Source organism: Sinohyriopsis cumingii, chromosome 4 (genome assembly GCF_028554795.1).
Source record: "Sinohyriopsis cumingii isolate HCF-2022 chromosome 4, ASM2855479v2, whole genome shotgun sequence".
In the NCBI taxonomy this organism is placed as follows: domain Eukaryota; kingdom Metazoa; phylum Mollusca; class Bivalvia; order Unionida; family Unionidae; genus Sinohyriopsis; species Sinohyriopsis cumingii.
The window spans coordinates 45,692,715-45,719,367 of NC_142964.1; the positions used below are offsets into that span (position 1 = coordinate 45,692,715).

Sequence of the window (26,653 nt, forward strand, 5' to 3'; positions counted from 1 at the left end):
TAATACCTTGAAATACAGCTTTATTGTCATTAATATTTCCAAAGAAACCAAGGTGAAATCATAGCAGTAAACAGTTATGCTGCATAACCCTAAAATGATTTGTACGAAACAAACTACAACACAATAAGCAAGAGATTTTGCATGTGTGTGTGTGTGTTTGTGTGTGTGTATGTGTGATTTAGATTTTAAATGTAGCTTTAAAAAAGATCAGTAATATCGCTATGATGTCTGCAGTGTGGCAGTTAATAGGGATGTATATCGCTGGGGCATCATACAGTAGACATGAAGCATGATGTCTCACCCAGTCACATTATCCGGACACTTAAGGCCAACCAGTCCTAACACTAACCTCTAAATGCTGAGTGCCTAGCAAGGCAGCTGTCAGTACCATTTTTAGAGGTCTTTGGTATGACTCGGCCGGGGTTCACACTCATGATCTCCTGCATCCAGGGTGGATGCACTAACCACTAGGCCACAAAAAAAAAACGGTGACATTTTGCATAGTGAGTTTGAAAACATAATAATCTTTTACACAAGGTAAATCTCTTTTCTATTAGTGAGGTTATTTTTTCAATTAAATCTTCACACTTTATGATAATTTTCTTCTTTTTTTTGCACAAAAGTAAATAGCAATTTCAATGCTTTATAAGATGAAAACAAACATTAAAAGTAGGAGCAATGAGGAGAAAACAGTGTTAATTTTAATGAGATATTTAACAGACCTAGAGAAAGAGGCAAACAGGGGGCAATGAAAGAAGAAATAAGGGGCATCCCCCATGCTTCTGTATACATTAAGAAATGGTACATGATAATTTCTTTTGTTTCGAAAAACATACTTGGAGTCATGAAGGGACCTGTTACTTCCTTTTGCCCATCTTGTGTCTGGTGTCTGAACATGTGGGCTCTTTATATTCTGCTCTGGTGCACTTATAACAGCTCTAAAGAAACAGAAAAAAATAATAATCCAATTAAGTTTATAATTTCAAAGCTGGATTTTAAAAATTTTGTAAAACTATCATCTTGCATGTACTGATACACTGCAGCCCTAATAACACATCAATAAATAAACCCCATGGTCCTCCACTTCTTAACTTTTTAACCAATCCATTCCTCTGCCAGTATGTGACAAACCAGATAAAAATATACCAGGAAATGGAAGATACAGCACATTTCATAGTGTTTATCAAACTATCCCAAAAAGTAAACAACAATCACCCAGTGACATTCATCTGGATTCATTTGGATACCTGAATCGATCATCTATTACCTATCCACAGACATACAATATGATTTGTTTAAAAACTTCTAAGCTGCTAACCATTGTGACCATGACTTTTGACCTTCTGACCTCCAAACCAGTAGTAATGTTTATATGCCATGATAGCAATCTTCACTATTCATCCATGGCTAACACATAGTACTGCCTGATTATAAAAATGAAACCACTGACCACCCATCAAAAATTTTAACACTGCTCTATTTGACCTTGACTTTTAACCTCCATGCATTACAAAGTTATAGAAGGTACCACAGGCAGAGTTCTTTGGAAGATTTTGTCAATGCAAGTCCAGGACCATATTTCTCCACAGAGTCCACTATATAGAAAACTGTTTATAACCAAGTTTAGAAACTGAGAGTCCAGGACCAAGTACAGGAGGTCCTGGAGGAAAGGACTCACACTAAAGAAAGCAATGTTAGATCTTAATTTTTTCATGCAGCTAAAATTTATTACATTTATGTTACATTAGAATTTGCTCCCTAGAAAGTTATATTTATTCCTCAATTTCTAACATAACTGCAGGTAATGGTAGTTTCAATCGGTATGGGTTAGAAACTAATGGGATCAATTCAATCCTTGTACATCTTACCGTGCTAACTGGTCAACCATGACTGTCTCTATCAATTTCTGCTTCTTGTTGTTCTCTAACATTTCCTCCTAAAGGGAAAAAAAGAACTTTTTTCAATCTTGAAATAATTCCTGAAGAGTAATCATGGATGTATAAATGAAGAAAATTAATTTCTGTTTTTGTTTCTAATGCATTTGAAATTGTCACACAAAACAGCCTCAATATGAATCTACAGACTACACATACCATTTCTGGATATTTTCAAGTATTTCTTATGGAATTTACTCCTTACAAGTCTCCCTTTTCATATGGACTGAGGACATATTTTTTAACCACCATGGCCATTCAATTCATCCTAGATAAAATGGATATTTTATACTACATGCATGATTCTGTATATATCCACACACATGTAAATATAATGAGCAGAGCTTCCTAAAGACTATTTTTCAAATGGCTACCTATCTACTAAAACCACTTCATATGGAGGATACATGCCAGATAAAGTAGGCAGGACTATTTAATTTGGAAGGAATAATAGTAAAAAGATATTATTATATTAAGGACAACAGTAAATTAAGGGCAACTGTTTATTGAAGTCCCATGTACTACTTAAGGAAAAGGACATCTGTCCATTAAAGAAGTCTGCTTTGGTAAAAATAAATTTTACTGCACATTCCCCCAAAACTTATACATGTTTAAAGAGCATGGTTCCCCACTTTTCTAAATATAAATTTCCAGGTCTTTTCCAGTATTTTTCCAGGATGAAATTAATTTTTTCAAGGTTAACACAAGACCATTACTGAATGGAATTAAAGAACATTTTGGATTAAAACACGCATTTTTCAAATCTGAAGACGTTTCTCTTTCAAGGCTCCAAAACATGTCAGAAAAGATGATCATGTACTAAAACTATAAAATGAGTCACATGAAACAAATCTAACTATAAATTGGCATTTAAAGCCATTTCAATGTACAGAATACAAATTCTAACTTTGCTTTGCTGACCTGCATGATGTTGCAATGTGGAAACAACATAATGAGCATAAATTATTTTGTTTCCTTTCAAACCTTTAATTCTAAAGAATTCTAGAGCAATAAATGTGCATGTTATACAAAGTAAACATTTCCAAACACAGTATGAAAAAAACAATAAATGCAAAGTATCAGAATCTTATCTTGTAACGTAAAAAGTTTAACCTGAATTTATGTGTGCCAATAAAATCTCAAACAAGATTTTTCAATCAGCCTAATAAAACTCCTTAAGACAATTTGGTTAAAAATTCCATCATTTAAAGACATTTACAAAAGAGTTGATTTAAATTTTGACAAAAGACCTTCAAAATTATACATTGTTGTATAAACAAGGACTCAGTTTCCTGCAAAATCAACTTTTCTTGTTGCAGTTCAATAAACCAGTCTCAAAACTTGTATTGCTACATGGGCTCTTATCATTTTGTATATATAATAAAAGGGACGAAAATTTCTCATTTCTCCTGCATTCTATTTAAGGTCCGAAACAATGCTTCAAGCTACATGTCACTGTGTAATAGTTTTGCACCAAAGTTCAGCTCAGAGATTCAAAATTTTTCTAATTCGGGTTTCCTCTGATATTCCAACTCCATTTTTCACATTTGGACATTTAGGATGGAGTGTGGGTTCACAGCAATTACATATAAAAAAATTGGAATCTGCTGCCACCGTAAGATAGCTTACCAGTGGGCCTAGCAAATTTAAACTATGTTATAACAACTTATACCTGCATGAAGTCGATAGGAATTTATTTTCTTTCTTCTTAAATAGCAAGTACTACTGTATTTCATGTTATTTTTCATACACGAAAAAATAATTATTAATTTCAGTGTATGAAAAATTATTTGCAAAATAAATAATGATCATTTACTGGTACTGCCCATGTATGAAAAATAAAGGGATTGTACCTTAACAAGTTCTACGGAACATACACTACTCGACAACCTAATGGTACAAACGTACAAAGTAAACATATATTTCTGTCTCATTCTGTTCTCAACTCAAGAATCTAATTACAATAAAAATAAAAGTACTCCAAGATTTTTGTTGTTATTAGTGAACAAGAGGGGAGGGGAGGATTAGGTCTCAGTGTGCAAGCCCATCTGCATTTAGAGCATATGTAGCTGTTATGTTGTGTAATGTTGGCAAAATGATTAAGATGGTTTGAACATGTATTAGTTATGGGTATTATTTATTGGTAAATTGTATGCAACGATATGAGACCACATTGTCAAGAAATTAAATGCAACTTGTATTTTTACATTAACAATAAACTCATTATCAAATTGCAATAACATTCAGGGTGGTTTTTACATGTAGCGTTTGCAAAGAGAAAAAAAAGACTGTTACCTAATGATTGTGATAATCCTCATGTTTTACAGCCCTACTATATTCCATTATCAAAAAACACAGCTAAATCAACAATTCATTCTTGTTTTAATTACGATGTACATTGTCACAACAACCACATGGCTATGCAGTGTTATTTACATGGTAATTAAACATGCTTAGCCTTCGGGTTATTCCAGTTGAAACCAGATTGAGTGCAAGAATCAACAGAAGAGGTCGAATCAGACAGGCTGCCAGTAGGGAAATGAGGCTTTCTTTAGGGAAATGAAAAACTCGCCAATAAATATAATAGTGGGGTATATCGTAGAATAGATTTGCAAACATTTTTTTATTATATCCAAGACAAAACTGAACAAGTACTTAAAAGATAGCATATGTATATATACAAATTGATTTAAGGGAGTCCGTGACTTTCATATTTACGATAGCAAATGACTAGGTTTTTATATGTTATGTTTGTATGACTATAATGAAACAATAAGACTAGTTAACCAATGGTCTGTGGCCTTCACTTTAGCGTGTACTGAGATGTCATTTTTGTTGGATAAGAAAACATCAAAGGTCTTCTGAACTAATTTTAAAATGCATGTGGTGTTTTGCTACAGTGACGGACTTGATAAGGAGAACTAATTAACAATAATATTTAAAGGTATGGTCTGTGAAGTCCTTTGTCCATTTGTTAATAAATACCATTAGATATTGTAATGACAAGTAGAGAGCTTATGCACATGGGCACCTGCAGTTTTTTTTGCAAGGGTGGGGGCAATCAGTCACAGCCAGGAGAGTTAGTATAGTAAGCAATCTGAAGTTAAAGCTAATATTTACTAAGCGTTTTGAACAGAATCTTATAACATATTTTCAGCTTCATTTGATCAAGCTTGTCAAATGGGGGATCACATGATCCCCTTGACTTATGCTGCAGGCGCAAATGCTTATGCATCAATCATTGTATTTTCTCACCAACAATTAATTATTAATTTTTGTACAAACAAAATGGCAATATGATATTTTTGATCTTTTATTGCAAACGTAAACCTTCTTAGAAATTTTATGCCCGATAATTTAATGTATTTTTTAAAAAAAATACAAGGCGATATCATATGTAAGAAAAATTATGATACATTTAAATAATTATTATTTTGATAACTGGATTGTGTACGAAAAATTTAAGGGTACAAAAAAATACATGAAATACGGTATAATCGGTATTTCTTTAATCCGCTGAGAGACTAGACGTAACTCGGCATGGATGAAACCTGACCCAATATTCATCTGTTGCATTAATAGTCACATGACTTCACAAATCTCAAACAACATCGGAAGTCCTATAGTCACGCGAGATCAACAACAAACTCCTTTTTAATGTTGTCGTACAAAATTTCAATTATATTGAATAAAAGTCTGATACCTTTTGTAAAAACCAAAAAGAACATATAATTCTCAACATATTTATTTCAAGAACAACTACAAGAAACTTGGCCAGTCTGATTCATCAAGCAGAATAGTCTGGTTCCCTGCTTCGTATGCTCCCTGCTTGAGACAGCACATGTCAATGAGGATGTCACATGATACAACAAAACTCGGGAGGTTGGTCTCATAATAAATATAGAGAATTTTGTGCTCTTTCATTTTTGTATTTTTATTACACCAGCAAACGACTTTCGTTTAATATTTTTTTCTATAATATTTGAAAATGACGGTTGTGAGATTCTGTGTGCTCATGCCAATACCAATCGAAATCACTACTACCAGCTCAAATTTCATCAATGCATTAGTTTTATCATCTTTCAACAGATTAAAGACATAACAATTTTAATACTTGCAACTTCTGAGAAATTAAATAATTTTCACATCGATTTCATGCAGGTATAACTCGATTTAACAACATTTAAGTTTGCTAGCCCACTCGTAAAGCGGCTATGCTTTAATGCCACCATGTAGACATCTTGTGATGCTATACTGGTTTTCACACCTTCCATATAAAAAAGATACGGATATCGATCCGTCCATGAAACAAAAAGTCTACTAGATGAATCAAATCCACTGTGCATTTGGATTGTCTCAACAAATATATTTATGGCAAGCACCCAAATGATCCATACTGCAGCCTCCTAATATTCTGGTTAGAACACAATAAATTTAGCTCACAATCAGTTCAGTTATGACTCAATTACATAACTGTTTTGGGCTTCAAATTGTGAGGAAAGTTCATGGGGTTTTCCTGACTTTTATCAATATTTGCAAAATTCAAGGACTTTTCATGGTTGGGAAAAAAATTATCATTTCTCCTGACTTTTTCCCGATTTTCCCGTAGTGTGGGAACCCTGTAAGAGTTACATATTCCAAACTTTCAGAAGCAATCATAATGAAGAAAAAAAATTCTCCAGTTGTTTGACTGTCCCTTCCTGATAAATTTCTCTATACTTACAGCATCTAGCTTTTTCATTAGCTGTGATTTTGAATAGTTTTGCTTCTTTGTCCAACTTTTCTGTATGATGTCATCTTCATCCACAGATTCTGTGAGTTTAGGGTAGGACTTCTTGTACTCATTTACTGCTTCCTCAACATCCACCTTAATTATACAGAACAATAACTTGATTTTTTTTTGTCTATATCAATTTAAGTGGATTTGCAACAAATGAAATTAACATCATTACTGAAAATTTAGGAAGGGAAAGAAGTTCTTTCTCTTCACCAATTGATCATTGTGATTTGGGTCTTTTAATCTGTGATTTGCAGTAACAATAAAATTCACAAAATATTGTGCCACATAATTCACAAGTAAATTCAATGTACCATCTATACTTGCTCATAAGTCAAATCCAACTGCAAACTGCACAGATCCAGTTCTGCCATTGTATAATATACAGCCAGATCTGGGTCAGTGCAGTTTTGTTAGCAGCAATCAGTAAAAACAAACAACACAGATTCTACTCTGCCAGCACTTTATGCAATGGTAGAATCAATGTTTATGTTGTTCAGAGTTGGACTTGACTTATACAAAAGTACATATGGTATGTTATTTGAACATGGGTAGGATTCAATGAGTGCTGTAGACTGGATTCCAAAAAATGGTGATGAGCAGGAGGGGGAGAAGGGTAAATAAATAATTAAATTATTGATGAGGGAGTAAGAAAAAGACAAAGAGATTGAGAGAGATAAAGAGACAGGATGACACACACAGACACAAAGCAATACTACCTTCAAAGATGCTTGTAGAATTTTTAATCTACGTTATGAGACCCTAGTACAAGCATTCCATTGTCTGCATTTCACTAGAGACTAAAACAGTCTTGTTGACAAAAAAAATTCATCATTAAATACTTGGTTAGTGCTCAACAATTTCAGAATATGTTACAAATATAATTCAATCTGTTACAAAAACAACGGAATATACTAGTACACTTGGCAAATTATCCCACCTCTTGCACTGCTAAAGGCTTGCTCTGGGCTTTGTAGGCTTGCTTCATTTCATCCTGGTACTGTTTGTACATCTCCTTTTGTCTTGCAGAGGGCTCTGGTACATTGTCGGGGACTGGCACTTTATCCCAGGCACCAGGCTGGTTTTTACATGAAAGCAATTAAAATCTATACAATGGGCACCAATATGTTAAAGTGTATCAAAATCATACTGGAATTAACATGAAAACAACTAAAATCTATATAGTGGGCACCAATAACTTAAAGTATATCTAAATCATGCTGGATATATGTATGTGATAATGTTTTCAATGCTCTATAAGCCAAATATCTGAAAACAGTCATATGATTGGGAAATGTATGTCACCAGTGTTCTCAGCTTGTCTTTATAGGCTGTCACGCCTTTCAAGCTTTCCCACAAGAGAATGTGAATTGCAAATTATATGCTCCACCAAGTGTCATAATCTTCTATCTAAAAATAAATTCTTTGTGCAAAAAAGAATGTTTTTTCTTTCAATCACAATGACATGGATCTTTCAACCCAAAAATCGATGTGCTTCATACTTACTCCAAGTGTAAGACATATGTAAAACTAAATGTTATTTTGCAGAAACCATTTTTCTTCTTTCAGTCATAGTGACATTGGATTTTGACACTGACAAGGTTTTTCCTTATCCCAAATACAAGTCATCCACAGAATTCTGTAACTGTATATGATCAAAAACTCAGATTTGTGTATGGATACCATTTTCTTTTGTTTTTAGTGACAGTCACCTAACTTTTGAACTTTTGACTCCAAAACTGATAGGACTCTTCTATTCTCCAAGTGCAAGTGATCCACAAAGTTTGGTTCTTCTAGAGGGTGGGCAACACAAGTTACTGTGCAGAAACAAATCTAGCAACAGAGATGCAAGGACAGAAAACATCATAACAAAATATGCCCTGCCTTATGGCAGGCATATGTTGTTGTTATTGTTGTAGGGTTTAACGCCATTTTTCAGCACATGATAGGCTATACATGGCGGCCAGTATTAATGGTGGAGGAAGAACCCGGGAAATCCCCAGAAGGAACCACCGACCCTCGAGAAGCTACTGGCAAGTTTTCTCACATACCCACGTTGGCCGAATCAGAGATTCGAACCTACGCAGACAGAGGTGAGATGGCCGTGATCCGTAACGGAAAGCGCTTTAGACCACTCGGCCACTCGGGGCCCCATTATGGCAGGCATATAAAAATCCTCCTGGACATTCCCTGTGAATTAGGTTTTATGTTATGCATGGAGTTTGACTCATTAAAATGATAACTGTTCCTATAATGATATACTAAGACTTTAATTAACAGATGAAAGTGTTAGTATTGAGTTACTGGTATTAATATAGGGCTTCAATTCTTGTATATTACTAATTTTCAATAGCTAGTAATGGTGATTACTGTCATGAAATTGTGCATACTTCATAATCATTGCAATATATAGGAATGAAAATGTAATTAAGTTTTGTTGCTGTGCATAACATTACCTGAGAGTGGTTAAGTTTTTGCCGTAGCTTTTTCAAAACACTGAGTTCGGTTTCCAACTGCAGGACATGCAGAGTGACTGCAGCGAGAAACCCCAATTACTTTTAAGTTCCAAGGCAGTGGAATTTCACCATGTTAATCGGATACTTACAGAGTAAATACCTGCTACATTATCTCAATACGAATTTTGTCAGGAAGCTGTCCACTTTATGGAAGCAATCTTTGCTGTTGAGGTATGTAAAGTATAAAACTGTATTCTTTCTTGCTATTTGTTTTACATTATAGAACTGTTTTATATATTAAATGATTGGGAATTATTCTAAATTTTCTAGAATGTCAAAACTACGTTACATAATGCCATGCTATCAGACAGACTATATACTGTTTCAAGACAGATATTTTTATAACTGAGCAGTGAAACTGAATTCAGTTTTGTGCTACATGCATTAAATAATAAGTAACATTCAAATTGTTTTATTCCAGTGTGATTATTCTTGTTGGACACCTGTTCAGATAGGGAGATAGTTATCATAATAAAAATCTTGTACTAGAGTTCTGCTGAAACATTTTAATGTGCAATGAAGCCAATTCATGTACATGCATTAGTAAGGTATACTACTGTACTCACATTTAACCATTTGTCACGTACTACATGGCTTAGTTATTGTATATTTTTAGCAGGTCTTAAAAAGGAGTCATGGAACAAAGTGGGGTTTCTTGGTGACACTAGTTCAAAGGACCAGTGTTTGGGACAAACTGTTCTGCAGAAAATTAAAAGTCTTTCAAGGGATCCTTTGCCAGACTGGGAGGGGTGGGCCATGTGCGATGGCTCCTTGACTATTCAACCCAAGCTGTGGAACTAGAAATACATCTTCAACTGGTTGCCATGAAATACACATGTTCCATTTTTGAATCAATATTTTTTAATACCACTATATGAGTGAAATCAATAATTCAATAGTGCTATATAAGCAAAACTCAATTTTACATACAACTTACTTGTGGATAAACAATACTATTTTCATATTTGTGTATCAATTCTACACAATGATCACCCTTGGTGACAGAATTATACATTGTTCACATCTGTGTATAAATTGTATGTATACAATGATCACCCTTGGTGACAGAATCATACAATGTTTACATCTGTGTATAAATTGTATATATACAATGATCACCCTTGGTGACAGAATCATACATTGTTCACATCTGTGTATAAATTGTATACATACAATGATCACCCATGGTGACAGAATCATACATTGTTCACATCTGTGTATAAATTGTATATATACAATGATCATCCTAGGTGACAGAATCATACACTGCTCACATCTGTGTATATATATATATATATATATATATATATATATATATATATATATATATAGATATAGATATATATAATTGTTTACATCTGTGTATGAATTGTATCCATCGAGTACAGATGGTAAATGATTCATATTTCAATCATATTTGTTTAAGAGTTCCATACATTGATTCTCATTTTATTACTCAGTGAAGTTAAATTACAGGATTAGTTCCATTTAGGAATGATACCATTTTCCTATATCTATTGTTGAACTCTGTGTGCATCATTCTGTTTAATCCATTGCTAAACTTCAAGCACACAAGTATGGTGCCAGATTCATTCATCATTTACTTACATTATAAACAAGCTTCTCTTTCATAACTTTGTGTTCAGTGTCTTTGCCAGATCCAATCCCAACCCAATATCATCCTATTATAATAATTACCACCTCATTTTGTAATACAATAGTGTAGAATGACATTTTGAATAAATAAAAACAAGTTTTGCTCAACATAATGTCATATATATCTGAGATTGAAATATACAGAGAAATTCTAAACTGACTTGCTTATAATTATCAGTTTTCAGTGTTAACAATGAGAATCAGATTCTAACCACTTAATAAGAACACTTACACTGATCAGCTAACGATGGAAAGAAACAGAATGCACCAGATCTTATACACTTCAGAAATGTGAGGTATTTAATTAAAAACAAATAGAAATTTTTGAAAATTGTGATGAAAGGTCATGAAAGAATATTAAAGAGACTCCCAAAATTTACATATTTTCCTACTTGAAACAGATTAGACATGTACACACAGGACATTTTGTATCATTTACCACAGACCTTTCAACCATAATAAGACCCTCCCTGTAAGACAGTCAAGATTACAGCAATTTTCAGTACGGCATAATGAAGTATCAAATACTTTAATTGCCATCTTGGAAAACATGAAAAAGTTCAGAAGTGTAATCTGAGGCAAAGGCAAACATTATGTTAAACTAACAACTTTGTATAGTATACACTTAGACCTGAACTACATACAGACATCCAAGTTTCAAACTGCAGTTCCAAACCATACTGAGCTCAATGACTTCTAACTAGATCTCACAACCTGATGTAATCATTGAGCTTCATGATCACTGGGCTTGGGTATTTTTTAAATTTTACACACATGAAACCTCATCTGGTAGAGTGTCAGACTCCCAATTCAATGATCATGGGTTTAATACCCATCCAGGCCAGCCTGTGATGGATGTCTTGGTGTGTCCTTGGGGAAGGCACTTAGGTCCCATTTCCTCTGCATCATATAGTCAATACTGTATTAAAACTACTGTTGAAACCAGCAAAAAATGAACAAATTTTTTAAAATTTCACATGGAGATGACTATCATCTCACACCAAGACATATTCAAATAAACATGATTACAGACGTAACTGTTGACTTTCCTGCTTTTATCCAATAATCTAAAGATTACTTTTATACTTCTGTGCCGACTGATTGAACCTTTTTAAAAGCCTGAATTCCCCTTAAGCCTTCAACATGTTTTTGTTTGTTGGACAATATTTTCAGAAATGCTATAAACAGCAGCTTCATCATGATCACATTTTGCATGAAAATCATGAGCATATTCAACCAACTGTGGTTTTCTTGTAAAGTTTGTCTGCTTACCCCACCAACTCAATTGAATTTTAACATTAAACACAGATCCAGATCACAGCTGACAAGCCAATGTCCAGACCTTACAGCAGAAACCATATTTTCAAAGTCTTTAATTAATGTAAGACTTTTGCTATAAAAAAACAAGGTTGGCTGGTATGTTATTCCAACCTATAATAGTACTGCACATAAATGTTTATTTAAGAACAAACTATAGTCACATGAGAAAAGATAAACTAAATATTGAAATCAAAACTTTACGATATAATATTAGTTCTGTTCTTCTGAGCTTTGGGGTTATTTTAAAGCTGAATTTTGTTTTCTTTTCTTTCACAATCAAGATTAGAAAAGAGAAAGTAAGAGTTATTTATTTGCTACTTAAGTTCTATCTGTGTTTTAATTTTTCAAAACAGCAACCGTATATAAGAAAAAGCAACGCTTTCAAAGAAAGCCTTCATGGACCACATTTTACACGAGATGACTCCATTTCACAAACCAGGCTAAAATCCAATTTGTCATTCAAAAGTGATAAAATTACCTCACATAATAAATGTACTTACTTGTAAGAGAAATTGTGCTAAATGCAAACAATAATGAAACGTTATTGTTTTGATTTGCTTTTAGAGTGTTGAGAAGTACTTTGCAAAATAAATGCACCAATAAAGATTAATAACTTCACAAAGCATTAAAAGTAAACTAGAAACATTTGACAATGCCTTTGAAACAAAAATAACGACAAAGGTAATAAAGACACAATGGGAAGGACAATATCTCCATCTCAACTATGCATGCAAGTCAGACATTTCCAGTGTATAAATAAACTGTTCTCAATTTTACAACATGTCTAATGAATGCTAAAGCTCCCACATGAATTCTGTAAATTCTGCTCCTGAGAAGGAAACCTTTAGTAGAAAACCATGCATTCAGTGTTGCATATTGAGCACTGGCTCACAGGTTTCCTAAACATTTTGTCCTATGTCTCCCAAATCTTCACTCAGAAAAAACGTTTAAAAATAAGCCAACAACTTTTCATTAGTGGATGTCTATTCTTGTCTCTGTTGGTGCTAGCAATGTCCAAAGTCACAAATGGTGATAAAACTGTAAGATGACAATAAACATCTATTTTAAAACAATATATCTGTCAATGGAAACATTCACGAAATTGGAGATAGTTGGCCAAGCTGTATCGTATAGTGTTTTATAGCACTTTTTGTGCATTAAGTTGCTCTAAAATGGTGTGTCCCCAAAATTTGGAGGGACAGGGACATAGTGTCAACTGCCCTTGGGATATTGTGTGCAACACTCTGCACTACAAGCAGAATGTAATTAAGAAATATGAAAACTTTAAAAACAGCAAAAATGACTTTGAAACACAACCTGTGGACCCAACATTTCAAACATCCAAGCTGTCATTACTGGGTAGGACCATGCAAGTAATACCACTTGAACTATAAAAAAAACCATTATATTTTGTTATATTCCTTGATGCTTTCATTGTTAAATTCAATTGAAATTGAACTAGAAGAAAAGAGTGCATGTTTTATTAGTTTTAGATGTACCTCTTTAGGTAGGGGGATGGGAGGTTTTTTGGACTGCTCTCTCATGGATGTATCTCCATCCCCAAGATGTAGTCCAGGAACTCCTGCAGGTCTGGTTTGTCTCCCACTGCTCACATTCTAACAGTAAGCAAAACCGAGTATACAGTATGCTAACAAAGATATATCACTTAAAATTTTAAAAATATCATACTTATGAAAGCAAACTTGAATGAACCATGACATGCATTTTTTCAAACATTCATACAGTCGATCCCAACTTGAAAGACAACTGTCAAATTACAACCACATTCTTCATGCATAGATAACGTTATCACATAATGTTATCTATTAAGAGACCATCTGCTTGGAGAGACCTGGTTCTATATGTAGATAAGATGGTTTTTAAGGACAAATTGTGCATCACTTACAGGAAATGAAACATACAGTTTACTCAATCTATGTCTTTAAAAAGATTTGCTTATTTTTATTTGTTTCCTCCTTCTAAATACAAAAATGGATTAAATCTCATACTTTTTTGGTCTCCATCCTAAAGAGGAAAATAATTAACTACTACAACCTTGTCATGCACAGGTGAATTTCTACAGCATATCTTCCACACAACAAAATTTTCATACATTCTGGGTTTTTGCCTTTCTCTGATTTCTTTCATTCATTTACAAAATATACAAATATGGACATGCAAAAATTACTAACGTATCCAAGTGCTTGTCATTAGACCTGTATGCATTTTGTGCAAAAACCTGCATCCAGCCCTTTTATTTGCAAATCTCTCAATCTGAATTAATAAAAAAAAGCTCAAAATTTCCTTCTGCCATGAATATCTTAAATTGTCTGGTCAACAGTAACAAAACTGTGAAAACAAAAAGCTTCAAATAGATTTCTGGCCTGATACACCCAAAACTACTTGAAACAAGTTGAAAGGTGTCTGAAAAATGCAGTATTATTTATTTTGCTTAAATCAGTCAAGAAATACCTCCGACAAAAGTAATACAATATTCCATATTGCTGGGATATGGTAACTGCTGAACATAACTATGCATTGGACTATGCTCAAAGTCCCCCCCTCCATTCATATAACATGGAACTTATAAGCTATGGTAACATCAGCTATTCCATACCTTGGGTGTTCTTGTTGATCTAACACTGCAAGCTGAGCCAAAAGGTGTGCCCCAACTAAAAGAAAAAACATCAGCAAAAGTGAAGGAAAAATAAAATGTTATCAAACTGGAGTGTCAAAGGATAATTAGAAACTGCAATGCAGATGTCATATATCAATTCATGTAAGTATCTTGAGAATACAATGGCTTTTATTGAAGTATTATATTTAAAAACATATTCAACCTCCACTGTGCACAGTTCATTATAATATAAATCATTTAAGCCAATAAAAATTCTAACCTTTCTCACCCCATGTTAGATAATTACAGATAAATTCTGTTATAATGTGATTCATTATAATGCGATTCTGCTTATAATGCAACATCATCATGGTTCCTACTTTTTTATTTAAGGTGACCTCTCTTTTTAACATCCTAAATACGTGCTCTTGGAAATGCTGATTATTCATATCCCAAGCAGATTTTCAATCCCAGCACTGTGTTTAATGTTGCCTTAACTTCACTGTGTACCATTTCTGCCATATTGGCAGGTTTACAATACAAAACTGAAGTATATTGGATGTCTGATGAAACACGGCAAACAAAACAAATGATATATGATCAAGAGGTTAGTTAAAACTGATGACATTGAAATTTCAATGCACATTTACTATGGGGAAGTTTTTCAACACAATTTATAATGTGATCCCACTTATATCACGATGTTATTCTTTGTACCCTGAGCATCGTATTATAATGGGGTTTTACCTGTATGTTGGGAGCATGAGGTCTCAATATATTCATTACTGAAAGCATGGAATTTGCCAAGATAATGTGGTTGCAGATTTGGTTGCCACTTTAAACAGCAACTAGCAAAATTATTAACATTTTATCAAACCCAACCAGCATGGTATCAATAGGCAGAATATTATCTTCTCATTCATAACAGTTATGACTTATTTCATCTCTTTATTAAAACGTATACACAAATCAGATTCACGATTTACAAACTAGACATTGCGCTTTACCATTTCTTTCACTGCATCACAGTAAGTGAGCCAGTAATTATGGATTCATATCCAAAAGTTAAATATTCTCTTACAAATATGGCGACTAATGTTTTTTTTGTATCACATTCATCATCCATGCCAAAAAGTTTTTTGTATAAAATATTGCGAAAACCTTGAGCTAAGATGAAACTGAGATTGTATTATTTTAATTATTCTTTCTCTGTTTCTTTCAAAATCAAATGAATTTGAAATCCATTTAAACATATTTGAAAAAAGGAAATATTAGCAAATTACTTTTTTTTCACTCAAAATGTCTTCCGCATTAGATAAGCCCAAGTTATGTTACAAAGGTTCAGGATTGTCTATCTATTTACCTATCTTTTCATCCATCGTTCAATCTATTCACTGTATCAATCTATTCACTGTATCAGTCTATTCATTGTATCAATCTATTCACTGTATCAATCTATTCACTGTATCAACATTTGTATTTGTTGCTTACCTTACAGTCGATGCTGTACCAGGAGTAGCAAGGGGATAGTCTTTAAGCACAATAGGGTTACTGACATAATCTGTGTCCTTTAGGTAATCCAAATTTAATGTCGGTATTCTGAAAATATGAAAATTAAGACATAAAAATACAGCATAAAAATTATAAGTGACATAAGCTTGCAGAACTTTATCATAGAAACTGTTCTAATGATGAATGAAAACAAAATCTCATGCAAGTAGTCTATTTCAGCAGAATCAAACTGGTTTACCCTAGCAGGTTTCACAAAAATAATTCACTAAAGTAAAAAAAAATAGAATTTTCAGTAGTTTTGAGCAGGTAAATTAATGTCAATTTCAGTTAGATGTATAATTTAAAGTATATGATGGCAAACATGAAAATACCTGTAAAAATTGGCCATTTTTAAAACTTAACTGTGGGTAATTTTCTTCAAGGAAATGTGGGTAAAGCTCATAAAATCTTCTACTTGCACTGGTTCACTCCATCGATCAATTAACACTTTTGCAAATGAGAATATAATATCAGCCAAGCCCATAATGCCTAGCACAATATTACACCCCAATGATATGTAACAATGTGGCTGACCTGGACAAGAAGTTCTGTTGTATATGCCATTGTTTGCTGAAAGTCATACTTCAAACTGAAACAGACATCTATTTACCTGCCGCAATTAACTACGCAATGCAAATGGCAAATTAAAAGTTACAGACAGCTGGTATCCAAGGATAATAAACGTAAGACAATAGAACTTCATCGCCAATTATGAGATTATTTTTTACTCACAAGACACATTTAACTGGAAAGACTGAATTAATCAAAATTATATAACTCTATCTTACCCTATGCACAAATCAATGACAATTACAGCAACTACTAATGTGCAAACATGTCAATTTCAATTGCTACCTTCACTATATTTTCCAGTCTAATGAATGCCCTTTGAAATGCAACTGTGCCCACTATAAGTGGATGAATAATGTAAATATATGATTTGTGATGGGTGAAGTTAATAACCTTTCATGTGTTTGTGAGATGGATTGAAAAATCCAATACTTGCAACTAATGTTTGTGCTAGGGATGCTAGATCTTGCTCCTAGTAAAACTCTAACCACAATGGGTTGTGTTTCCTATTCTACTGATAAACATAGAGGAGTTTCTATTAATCTTGATGTGCAATATTTTTTGTAATTGGTTCTTGCTTTTATAAAACATGATACATGTAATTCTCTGCCATACCATATGCCCCATTTTGACCCTATAAGACTCGTGCGCTAATCAAATACCTCATTATAGACAATACCGCATTAATGTGGACCTATAACAGTCTGAAGAACCACTTTAACTCAGTTTCTGCAACTCTAAATTATAATTAAATTAAAAACTGACATTCAACAATCAACCTGATTATCGGAAAACTCAGAGATTCAAATTCTTAAACTTGTCAAAAGAAAGTGAGAAGAAAAATGGAATCTGCCTAAGTCAATCAAGAGATTAAGCATTAAAATTTGACCCCCCAAAAAACTGAATAAAAGAAAATGTATCCATATAGATAATGTACACCTATTCCAGAAATAAAATGTCTTAACAATGGCAGAAAGGACTGTTACCCTTGAACTCTACTGTATGTAGAAGCTGGTTCATTCTTTTTTTTGTCAGCTGCTTTCTCAATCTGAGTTTCTTCTCCCTACAAGAGACAAAACAATTAGTGATTATTAAGGACTATAAAACATGATGTCCACACAGCCCAGAAAACACAGTAGCCAGGATTAACAAATTTTAAAGTTTGATGATAGCCTGGTAAATAAAAAGTCAGGTAGTAGTTTAAATTTAGCAGCCTTGATATCATAATCAAACAAGAAATTGTTAGATTTAAGGCTTTCCCTCTTCCTTGATTTTAGTCATTCATAATTAATATCCATTGTGAAATATTTTCGTTTCCATATTTTACCAAAATATTGAAAAAGTCATGATGCTACATGCATGCAGTAGCCAACAAGGTTACCTAACTTCAAAAATTTGGTAGCTCAGGACCAGCACTGTGGTAGCCTCTGGGTTCTGGGAATAAAAATTGTCATACCCTTTCTAAATACAGCTTTAATACAATGCAGATGATATGAGCAATACATCACACGTTAACTAGCTATAATATCCATTAATCTGGGGCACCTTCATAGTGATCATGAAAAATAATTTCGGACACATGTACACATGTCATCGACAAATGACTTATTAAGACTTGCTCTATGTAAAATTCTACTTACCTGGAGGAGTTTCATGTTCTACCTTACAAAAACAACAAACCCCTCCCCCTCCCCAGGGAATCTAAAAGAAATATCTAGACAGACACAAAATGAAAGATCTTCCTATTTTTTTTAAAGCACTCTCTAAAACCAAAAGACATGGGTACTAATTCACACGTGGGGGTCTTTGCCCCAAGTCCTATAAAGAAATTGAGTTTCAAGTCCAAAACAACAACCACTACCCTTGGTTCTCACAGGCCTGTGAGGCCACAGGAACAGTTCTCTCCCCCAAAAACCTGCTATTTACTTCTGCAGTCAGACACTACCATTCAGTTATTGATAGAATATTTCATCTAATCTGGAATTAAAAAGTCTGACCTCAAAACTAAATAAAAATTTCCCTGATTTAGTGAAGGCTGGGTTAATCATGACAGAAAGACAATTAACACATTTCAAGAAGGCGTCAAAGCTTATACATACTGTAATTGGGTTCCTGTTTACTGTTGGTTTGGCACTTGGAGGACGACCACTGCCAGGCCGCATATTCTGAGCATTTCCTGGCAAATTTCTCCCACCTGTGTGAGTTCCGAATATTCCAAAACTCATCTTGCAATACTATATTGGATCTGAAATTCAAAACATGCATTGTGCAATTGAGTTTTATGGAGACAGAGAGAGAAAGAGACAGACAGAGAGACAGAGAGAGATCCACATGAACTGTTTATACTTTACAACTTCATCGTACATTATCAGACCAGATATAAAGTTTGCAGTTGACCGTATACTAGAATCAGTTAAAAATCACTTGAAAATGTGAGCTGACCAACGTGTGTAGGAAGAATTCATATGAATGGTCACTGATTAGTAGAAATACTTATGGGGGATCCTCAGATAAATCATGTGTACAAAAACATTGCAGCCAACATCTTAGCAGTTTGAAAACAGTGTCACTCAAGTATGTAAAGTTGCTACCATTACTTTCTAGCATTATTATGTTAGTTTTTTAAGCATTCATCATAACCTATTTACTTTGTTATAACTTCCAAATACTGTATGCATTCTTTCTTTTACTGACAATATCAGCAAAACTTCCATGCTACACAAATTGCTTTGAAAAAGCTAGAACATGCATATCCCAAAATACGTCATGATGTCACAACATTAGTCAGTGCAAATATATCACTGTATGCTTCACTCACACTTTACTTGTTTCATGTTATTAGTAAGTAATACTGAGATGACTCAATCTGACAAAATGGTCTGACTTAGCCATATATGCACTAATTTAGCCCTGTCAAATGAAAAAAAGTGAACACAACAGGTTCATTTATTTTGTTTTAAATTGATTTCCATGGCCTTTTTCCAAATAAGAAATTTCCAAAGTGTAAGCATAAACCCCAACTGTAGCAATTTATTCTAATCTGATTTTAATTTTTTTCTCAAACTTGACACTGATTAGCCATATTTTCTTTGGTGAATTCAGTGGCAGGATTATACATTAGTAGTTTAAAGTTGATTTATAAGAATTATGTTTACTGTGGTCATCATGGCAGTTACTAACAGTAGCAAGTTCAGGCCTGACACCTCCATATATTTTCAAACAACTTTCAAACGAAGAACCATCCTGATCATTTCTACATGTGACTCTGATTCTATGCAAAGAAAGTGACTGCATTATTCACCAGAGGGATTTTTAACTATTCTCTTCGTTGCTTGTTAAATTAATTACTTACGGCCCATATGTTTTTCTCACAGAGATACATAATACAGTGTGACCCTGCTATAACACGGTAGTTGGGAGCCATAGAATCCGACCGTGTTATAGACCGAGCTGTGTTATAAGCAACCAGGTCAGTTAGCTGAAGAAAATTATGCATGTACCCAAAAAAAATTGCGGGGAGGGTGTGTAGGTAATAAATGTGGGCAGTAAAATATGTGCTTCATCGGCATAGTTACCATCTTAAATTGATGCATATTAAATGAGAAAAACACATGTAGTGAAAACAGAGAAGACATAATAGTTTACTTTATTTAGAGAATAACGAATTGGTACATATGCGTGAATACTGTTTATACATACATGTCTAATGTATAGCATGAATAGTATCAACACTGTGTACTCACCTGTGAACCTCATCATATACATTGAATCCACAATACAAGTGATTCCATCGAAAATATGCAACACAAAGAGCTGTAAAATATTCAATAATTTTGTCACAGGTCATATTGGTCTCAATTCAGTGGACAAATATAGCACAATCACGTAACGAATGACAAAGCACATTTACTTTTCAGTACATCCCAAGTCGGTAAAAGTTTATGTTTTAAGCCAACGTTGGTAGCGTTCGTAGGCATATACTTTTTCCCTACAAAAAGAAAACGTTCATGGCACAGTTAACGTGTTCCAGTCACATTGGAAAATGCAAAAATCCATCAGATTCCATCACTTTTATGTAACTTTGGTACTGACTTCCTTTGATGAAAAGTTCTGTTTTTCTTGAAAGATTGTAGTCAGCTTTCTTTGATGAAGGGTGCATGCATTATTGAAGTCACCGCCAAAGGACTGCTTTGGAGAACCAAACAAATGCCCATTTCTTATTGCAATGGCAACATCAAATAATTGTACTGCATGATTGAGACTGATTTTTTTCTCCATTTGCTGAGTATGTTTTCATAACAATTGGTGCTTCAAAATAATCTGTTTCCTTTGAAATTTCAGCAAACTATTTTATCTGGGTACATTTTTAAAAATGAATTGGCCGTCATTTGGACTATTCTAGTTACTGTCCCTCTATGCCTATTGAATAAACCAATAAGTAAGATGTAGTTTTTATTTCTTTTTTATATATTTCTTTTTTTACATTGGTGGTAGCAGCGTGATGCTGCCTTCCACGCATGCATCTGAAAATTAACAATGGGTCAATGGACAATAGAGACGCAGGTGTTCTGGTTTGATGACTGGGATTATTACAGAAAATGTGAGTGTTCTGAAGGATTTAATTCTGAGTGAAAAGAAGAGGAATTTTACTTACCATCCACATACAAACGTCAGTCATTGTAAATATATTAATTACTAGCGAGCAGCCAAAAATCCAATGAAAGATAGATTACGAGATAATACTTCGTCCGGTTGATCTCCGTTACCAGAAATGTCAACAACAAAAAAGCAGATATTTCACAACATACAGTACTCATGGTAGATGTCATGATAAGTGGATTATAATATAACAATACATTGTTTTGATGGTTTGTCAATATGGACAAAGAATTTGTTCATGTAACAATAGATAAATTTCAGTGCATTTTATATCCAGTTTGCAGCTTCCTTTCATGGGGCCTCTGAATTTCTGCACTCCAAACCAGTGGTTGTGTAGTAAAGTTTAAACAGCCAACAACATCGCCAATTAAAATAAATCACCACGTGGTATGTATTGCCGCCAATAAGGAAAAACAATCCAAGTTTGCGACATTGGTGAAGACCTACGTGATCCCAGAATAAACTTTTTATGCGTTATTTTTCATACTTTTAAGAAGAAAAAACTACTTTTTCGTGTACGAGAAAAATACATAAAAAATTTCAGGAGCCAAGCCACGATCATCTTGTATTATCCATATGCAATCTCTTCCCCAAAATGATAATGAAGTTTTTACATTTTTTTTCGTACTCTTAAGAAAGAATGTTTTTGTGTATAAGAAAAATACATATATATGAAATTTCATGAGCCCTACCACAACCATGTTATATCCAAATTCGTGTTATAACGAAGAGCGCTATAGCGGGGTCACACTGTATAAGCACAATGCCAGGTATTTTTCTCTTTTTTTTATTTTATTGAATTTTCAGTCAACTATGAGTAAAGTTCAGCTTCACATATGATTTACAAATTGAAAGTGTTTGTCCATCTTTGTTGTGCATAAACAGCTGTAATATTAATAAACATAATTGAAATTCTACACCAATTTTTCCTAAAAACATGTCTGAAAATAGCCTTAATATTGACATTTGTTGTGGGGTTTTTTTGCAGTAAAATCAAATTTTTTATTTCTGACCAACCTGTGTGCAAATCATGTAATACTGACAGAACAAAAACGGCAGTCATAAAACTTCAAATTGTTTCATAATTCTTGTGTATTGAGAAGATAGCACTCACATGCACCTAATTAAGTTAAGGATTATGTATAATTTGATTACTTCTACTTAACATATATGCATCTCATTAGCAGAATTAGCAGTAATAGTAATAGTACTATTTTGTCTAGGAAAGTTATACACTATAACATTGCTTTGCTTAAAATCAGATTTTGAAAGAATCTACACTGAGTGCTGTCAATAGCAACAGCAATATCAGATCAACAATAAGGACCAAACCGTTTCCTTTCACATCAAGTGCTAAGTTCACAGGTCACCGTAAGCAAGTTGGCATGCCACAGAGCATACATAAAAGCCAAGATATGAATAAAGAATCAATATTATATAATGCAGAAGAAAAAAATTCAACAAAATATAAATATAGCACTATATAAAGATATGAAAGTACATACATGTACTAATATATTACAGACCCAACATACTATATAACACATTGTACATAAATATTTATATATTTTGATTATGTCAGAATTTCAAGTTGGCAAATTAAGCGGCAATAAAGAAGCTGAATACAAAATATTATCAACAGATGTGGTGCAGCTACTTCCAGCACCAAACCTGTCCCTTGCTGGCTCCGAAATATATTATGAATTTTAAACAGAGAAATAAAATTTGTTTGTCTATCCTTGTTACATGAGTTAAATTATCTACCCCAATAAAGTTTTAATACCAATTTAATGGAAAATGAAACAATGATGCATCCGTTGTTGTTGTGTGCTAATTGCAAATGGTCACTAACATCTTAAAAAATACTAAGAAAATGTTTCACATGAGAATATTTGTAAATTCCTAATGTAATGTTTGAAGTTGTTACTTGATGGATTATCATTAAATGACAAATGGACCCAAAAAGATGCTGCTGATGCTTAATTATTATCTGGATAATAATAGAAATAATCAGTTAAATATCTAATTTGTCTGTCCTGTTACGCAAGTTACTCGTTAATGACAGAAATGCTCTGACAAACAATATTTGGAGAGGAAAACTGACAGTTATATTCCCACTGTTATTTTATGGACAATGGATATTAGACCATTGATTAATAGCAAATCTGGTGTGAAAATGAAGCATTACATTTTCTGGTATTGGTCCCACAGGATTGGCTTAGCATAGTCTTAGTAACCTTCCAATATTGTGCACACATACCATTACACGCATAAGGATGAAACAAAATGAATAAGCATTTTATAATGTTCTGATAATGAGGTTATATTCTTGCCCAGAATACTTATTCACGGAAATATAAATAACTAAAATTTAAATCTTATTTGCAATGTAAAGACTATTTCCATAAAGATTCTCACTAAGGAGAATTGCTATACATAGGCAACAACAGGATCTGCTATATTTTTAGACCGACATGCAAAGTCATTCAGAACACACTCATGACATACAAGCTTTGACTGCTTCTAGGTTTTATCGATTTCATATTGTTATTATCATTATCTTAATTCTTTCAACATCACGAAATAAGATTGTCACCGAAAACAGGTAATACACAGTATCGATCAAAATCATAACGGAGAATTTTCCTGTTAAGTGCAAGCAGTCAATCTTTTCCAAAACAATAACCTGTTATATTAATTTACGAAGATGAAGTTTCAAATTAATATACGCCTCAATGGTATCTTCTTATTAGGAAATATTAATAAACAGTCCCGTAACCAAACGTTCTCTCAGGCATTTTCTATGCAACGGAAGTAAATAACTGTGTAACCGTAATCCCGGGTTGCAACGAAAAAGAAAATTAAAAGTAGCTCCTAAAATTTAAAAAGATCATGTTAGGCTTGATTTTACTTTGAGTTTATAATTATAATTTCTATTTCTTTATAAAAGTTTAGTTTGATAGCTAATAATAGTTCGTATAAAACAACCAATGGTTAGTTTGGCGTACAATTATTTCATATTTAGACTGGTGTCCTTCATGTTAGAAACGGTGTGAAGATAAAATTTATAACCTCTCTTCATGGCTTTAGCAAATTTGTGTTAGAAAACCTGTATTTTGCAAGTAATATTATGGTATATTTCAAACTGAAACGTAAACAATTACATTGCGTTTATAAGAGTCATTGTATAAATTAGAAGAAAGTGTTAAGAAAATATAAATAAACCTGTAGAAGAGTTATGAACTAGCCAGTATTACTTGAACACTTTGTTGACTTAATTGTCGTTGAAGGATACATTTCCTCAAGTACTCACCATTAGAATAAAGCAAATTTGTACAATAAAAGATTAAATAACGCTGGTATTCTTTAATCTAACAAGCATTTGCATAAATTTTTTTTGTTAAAAAGGCAAATTTATGTATGTCTATGCAAACGAATACATGGAAAAGTGAAAAATGTATTTTAGAAGTATTACTTTTTCCATTAATGCCTCGAAAAAGAAGGATTTGGAGAAAGAGAATTTAGGTCAGGAGAGGCTCATGACTCCGTGAACATTTGCCAAGGAGGTAATGCAAGGTGACGTGAAAAGGTGTTGATGGGTACAAAAAACAGATCTGAGGCATAGTAAATCGATTTAACACCAAAGCGATTTAAAAAGAAACACCAAAGCGATTTAAAAAGAAACCCCAAAACTACTTAAAATGAAACCGCAAAGCGATTTAAAAAGAAGGAAAATACAAACAAACAAACAAATAAAGATCCAGAGAGCAATCAGTTGGAAAGATTGGGGGGATGTCGGGTCTTGGTGGGACATTGTACATATTCCTATGTAGAAGTGTGCATAATGCTGGTTCGTGGCGAATTATTAGCAAATTATTGAATATCAGTGTTTAATTACGACCATAATATGGGCTGGCGCCATTTTTTTCATGCATGCTAATTTAATGACTCACTATAAAATACTACCAGTATAACAAAGAAGTAAACTACTATAAAAATTGTTTATTAGGCTCATCATAAATTAATATTTCATAAATTAGATTCAAACAATAACTAGACAAGTAGGTCGAAAGGGTAGAGAAATATATAGTGTTTGTCATGCTGTTATGAGTTTGTGCCAAGATTACGTGCTATTTATAGCATCAATGCAATATACAATATAATCTATACCATTAACGTGATCTGAGGCACAAGTAATGGTTTATATAGGAATCGCCAATGTGTGTATATATATAAATGTGGGAATGACAAGTTATTCTTATGGGTTGGCTAATTTAATGGGTAACATTTGGGCCATTATAGTCTGAAACCATGAAAAATCCTATATTAAATGAGTCCGTTATTGTTTGTTGTGTTTTTAGTTCTTTGTTTGGGGTGGGTGGGCTGCTTAAATGTATCACGTACCATCTTGATGCTATAGAGACCTATTATTCCTATGGACAAATCTTCACGTGTCTCTATAGCCTCAAGACGAGAAATGTAATGTTCAAACAACTTAAAATTCAATACCTAGCTAGCTATTATCCAATATATAGTTATCTACTATCAAATATTTAGTCACCTACTATCCAACCCGTATTGTGTAGTGACCAACACTTAGTCATCTACTATCCATCACCAATCCACTATGCCATGAACACACTGTGGGAGTGACCAAGACCCGTACACTTACTAACCAACGAAAGGGTAGGCGTGCTTACACACATTCTTCTGACATACAAACAAACTTAATGTCGTACTAGAGGAATAGTATGTAAAACAGCTGGATGAAATTTACACCCAAGAGGACGGTGATCGGGTGTATCTATCTCTCTTGAATAGGGTCAAACGATCAGAGGCGTCTACGGGAATATAACATAGGCGGTATTTTGGTTCATAGCTTCAGAGTAGTTTCAACTGAAGATCTGCACTAAAACAGAAATTCCACATGTCAGGTTAATCTATCTGCTTGTATAAAAGTGCAGCAAGCGTTTAGTTGATGTGACTGTGTTTCCATCTCAATGAAATGCTGTAGAGGAGTACTGTGCTAAATAGGGTCGAAAGTTTATAGCAA

General features: G+C 33.5%; 1 protein-coding gene across 1 annotated transcript in view; it reads right to left on the reverse strand.

Moving 5' to 3' along the window:
* LOC149801081 (calcyphosin-2-like) overlaps window positions 1-24,411 on the reverse strand; it is a 58,945-nt gene extending 34,534 nt beyond the window's left edge. Inside the window, exons 1-10 of the mRNA XM_089955116.1 lie at window positions 24,287-24,411; window positions 19,041-19,186; window positions 17,928-18,004; window positions 16,312-16,419; window positions 14,821-14,875; window positions 13,703-13,819; window positions 7,652-7,789; window positions 6,658-6,801; window positions 1,869-1,936; window positions 837-938 (exon numbers count right to left, since the gene is read on the reverse strand). Coding sequence (XP_089811242.1) covers window positions 837-938; window positions 1,869-1,936; window positions 6,658-6,801; window positions 7,652-7,789; window positions 13,703-13,819; window positions 14,821-14,875; window positions 16,312-16,419; window positions 17,928-18,004; window positions 19,041-19,166 — 935 coding nt within the window. The 5' untranslated portion in view covers window positions 19,167-19,186; window positions 24,287-24,411. The remainder of the gene's footprint in view (window positions 1-836; window positions 939-1,868; window positions 1,937-6,657; window positions 6,802-7,651; window positions 7,790-13,702; window positions 13,820-14,820; window positions 14,876-16,311; window positions 16,420-17,927; window positions 18,005-19,040; window positions 19,187-24,286) is intronic.
* Between the last annotated feature and the right edge of the window lie 2,242 nt (window positions 24,412-26,653).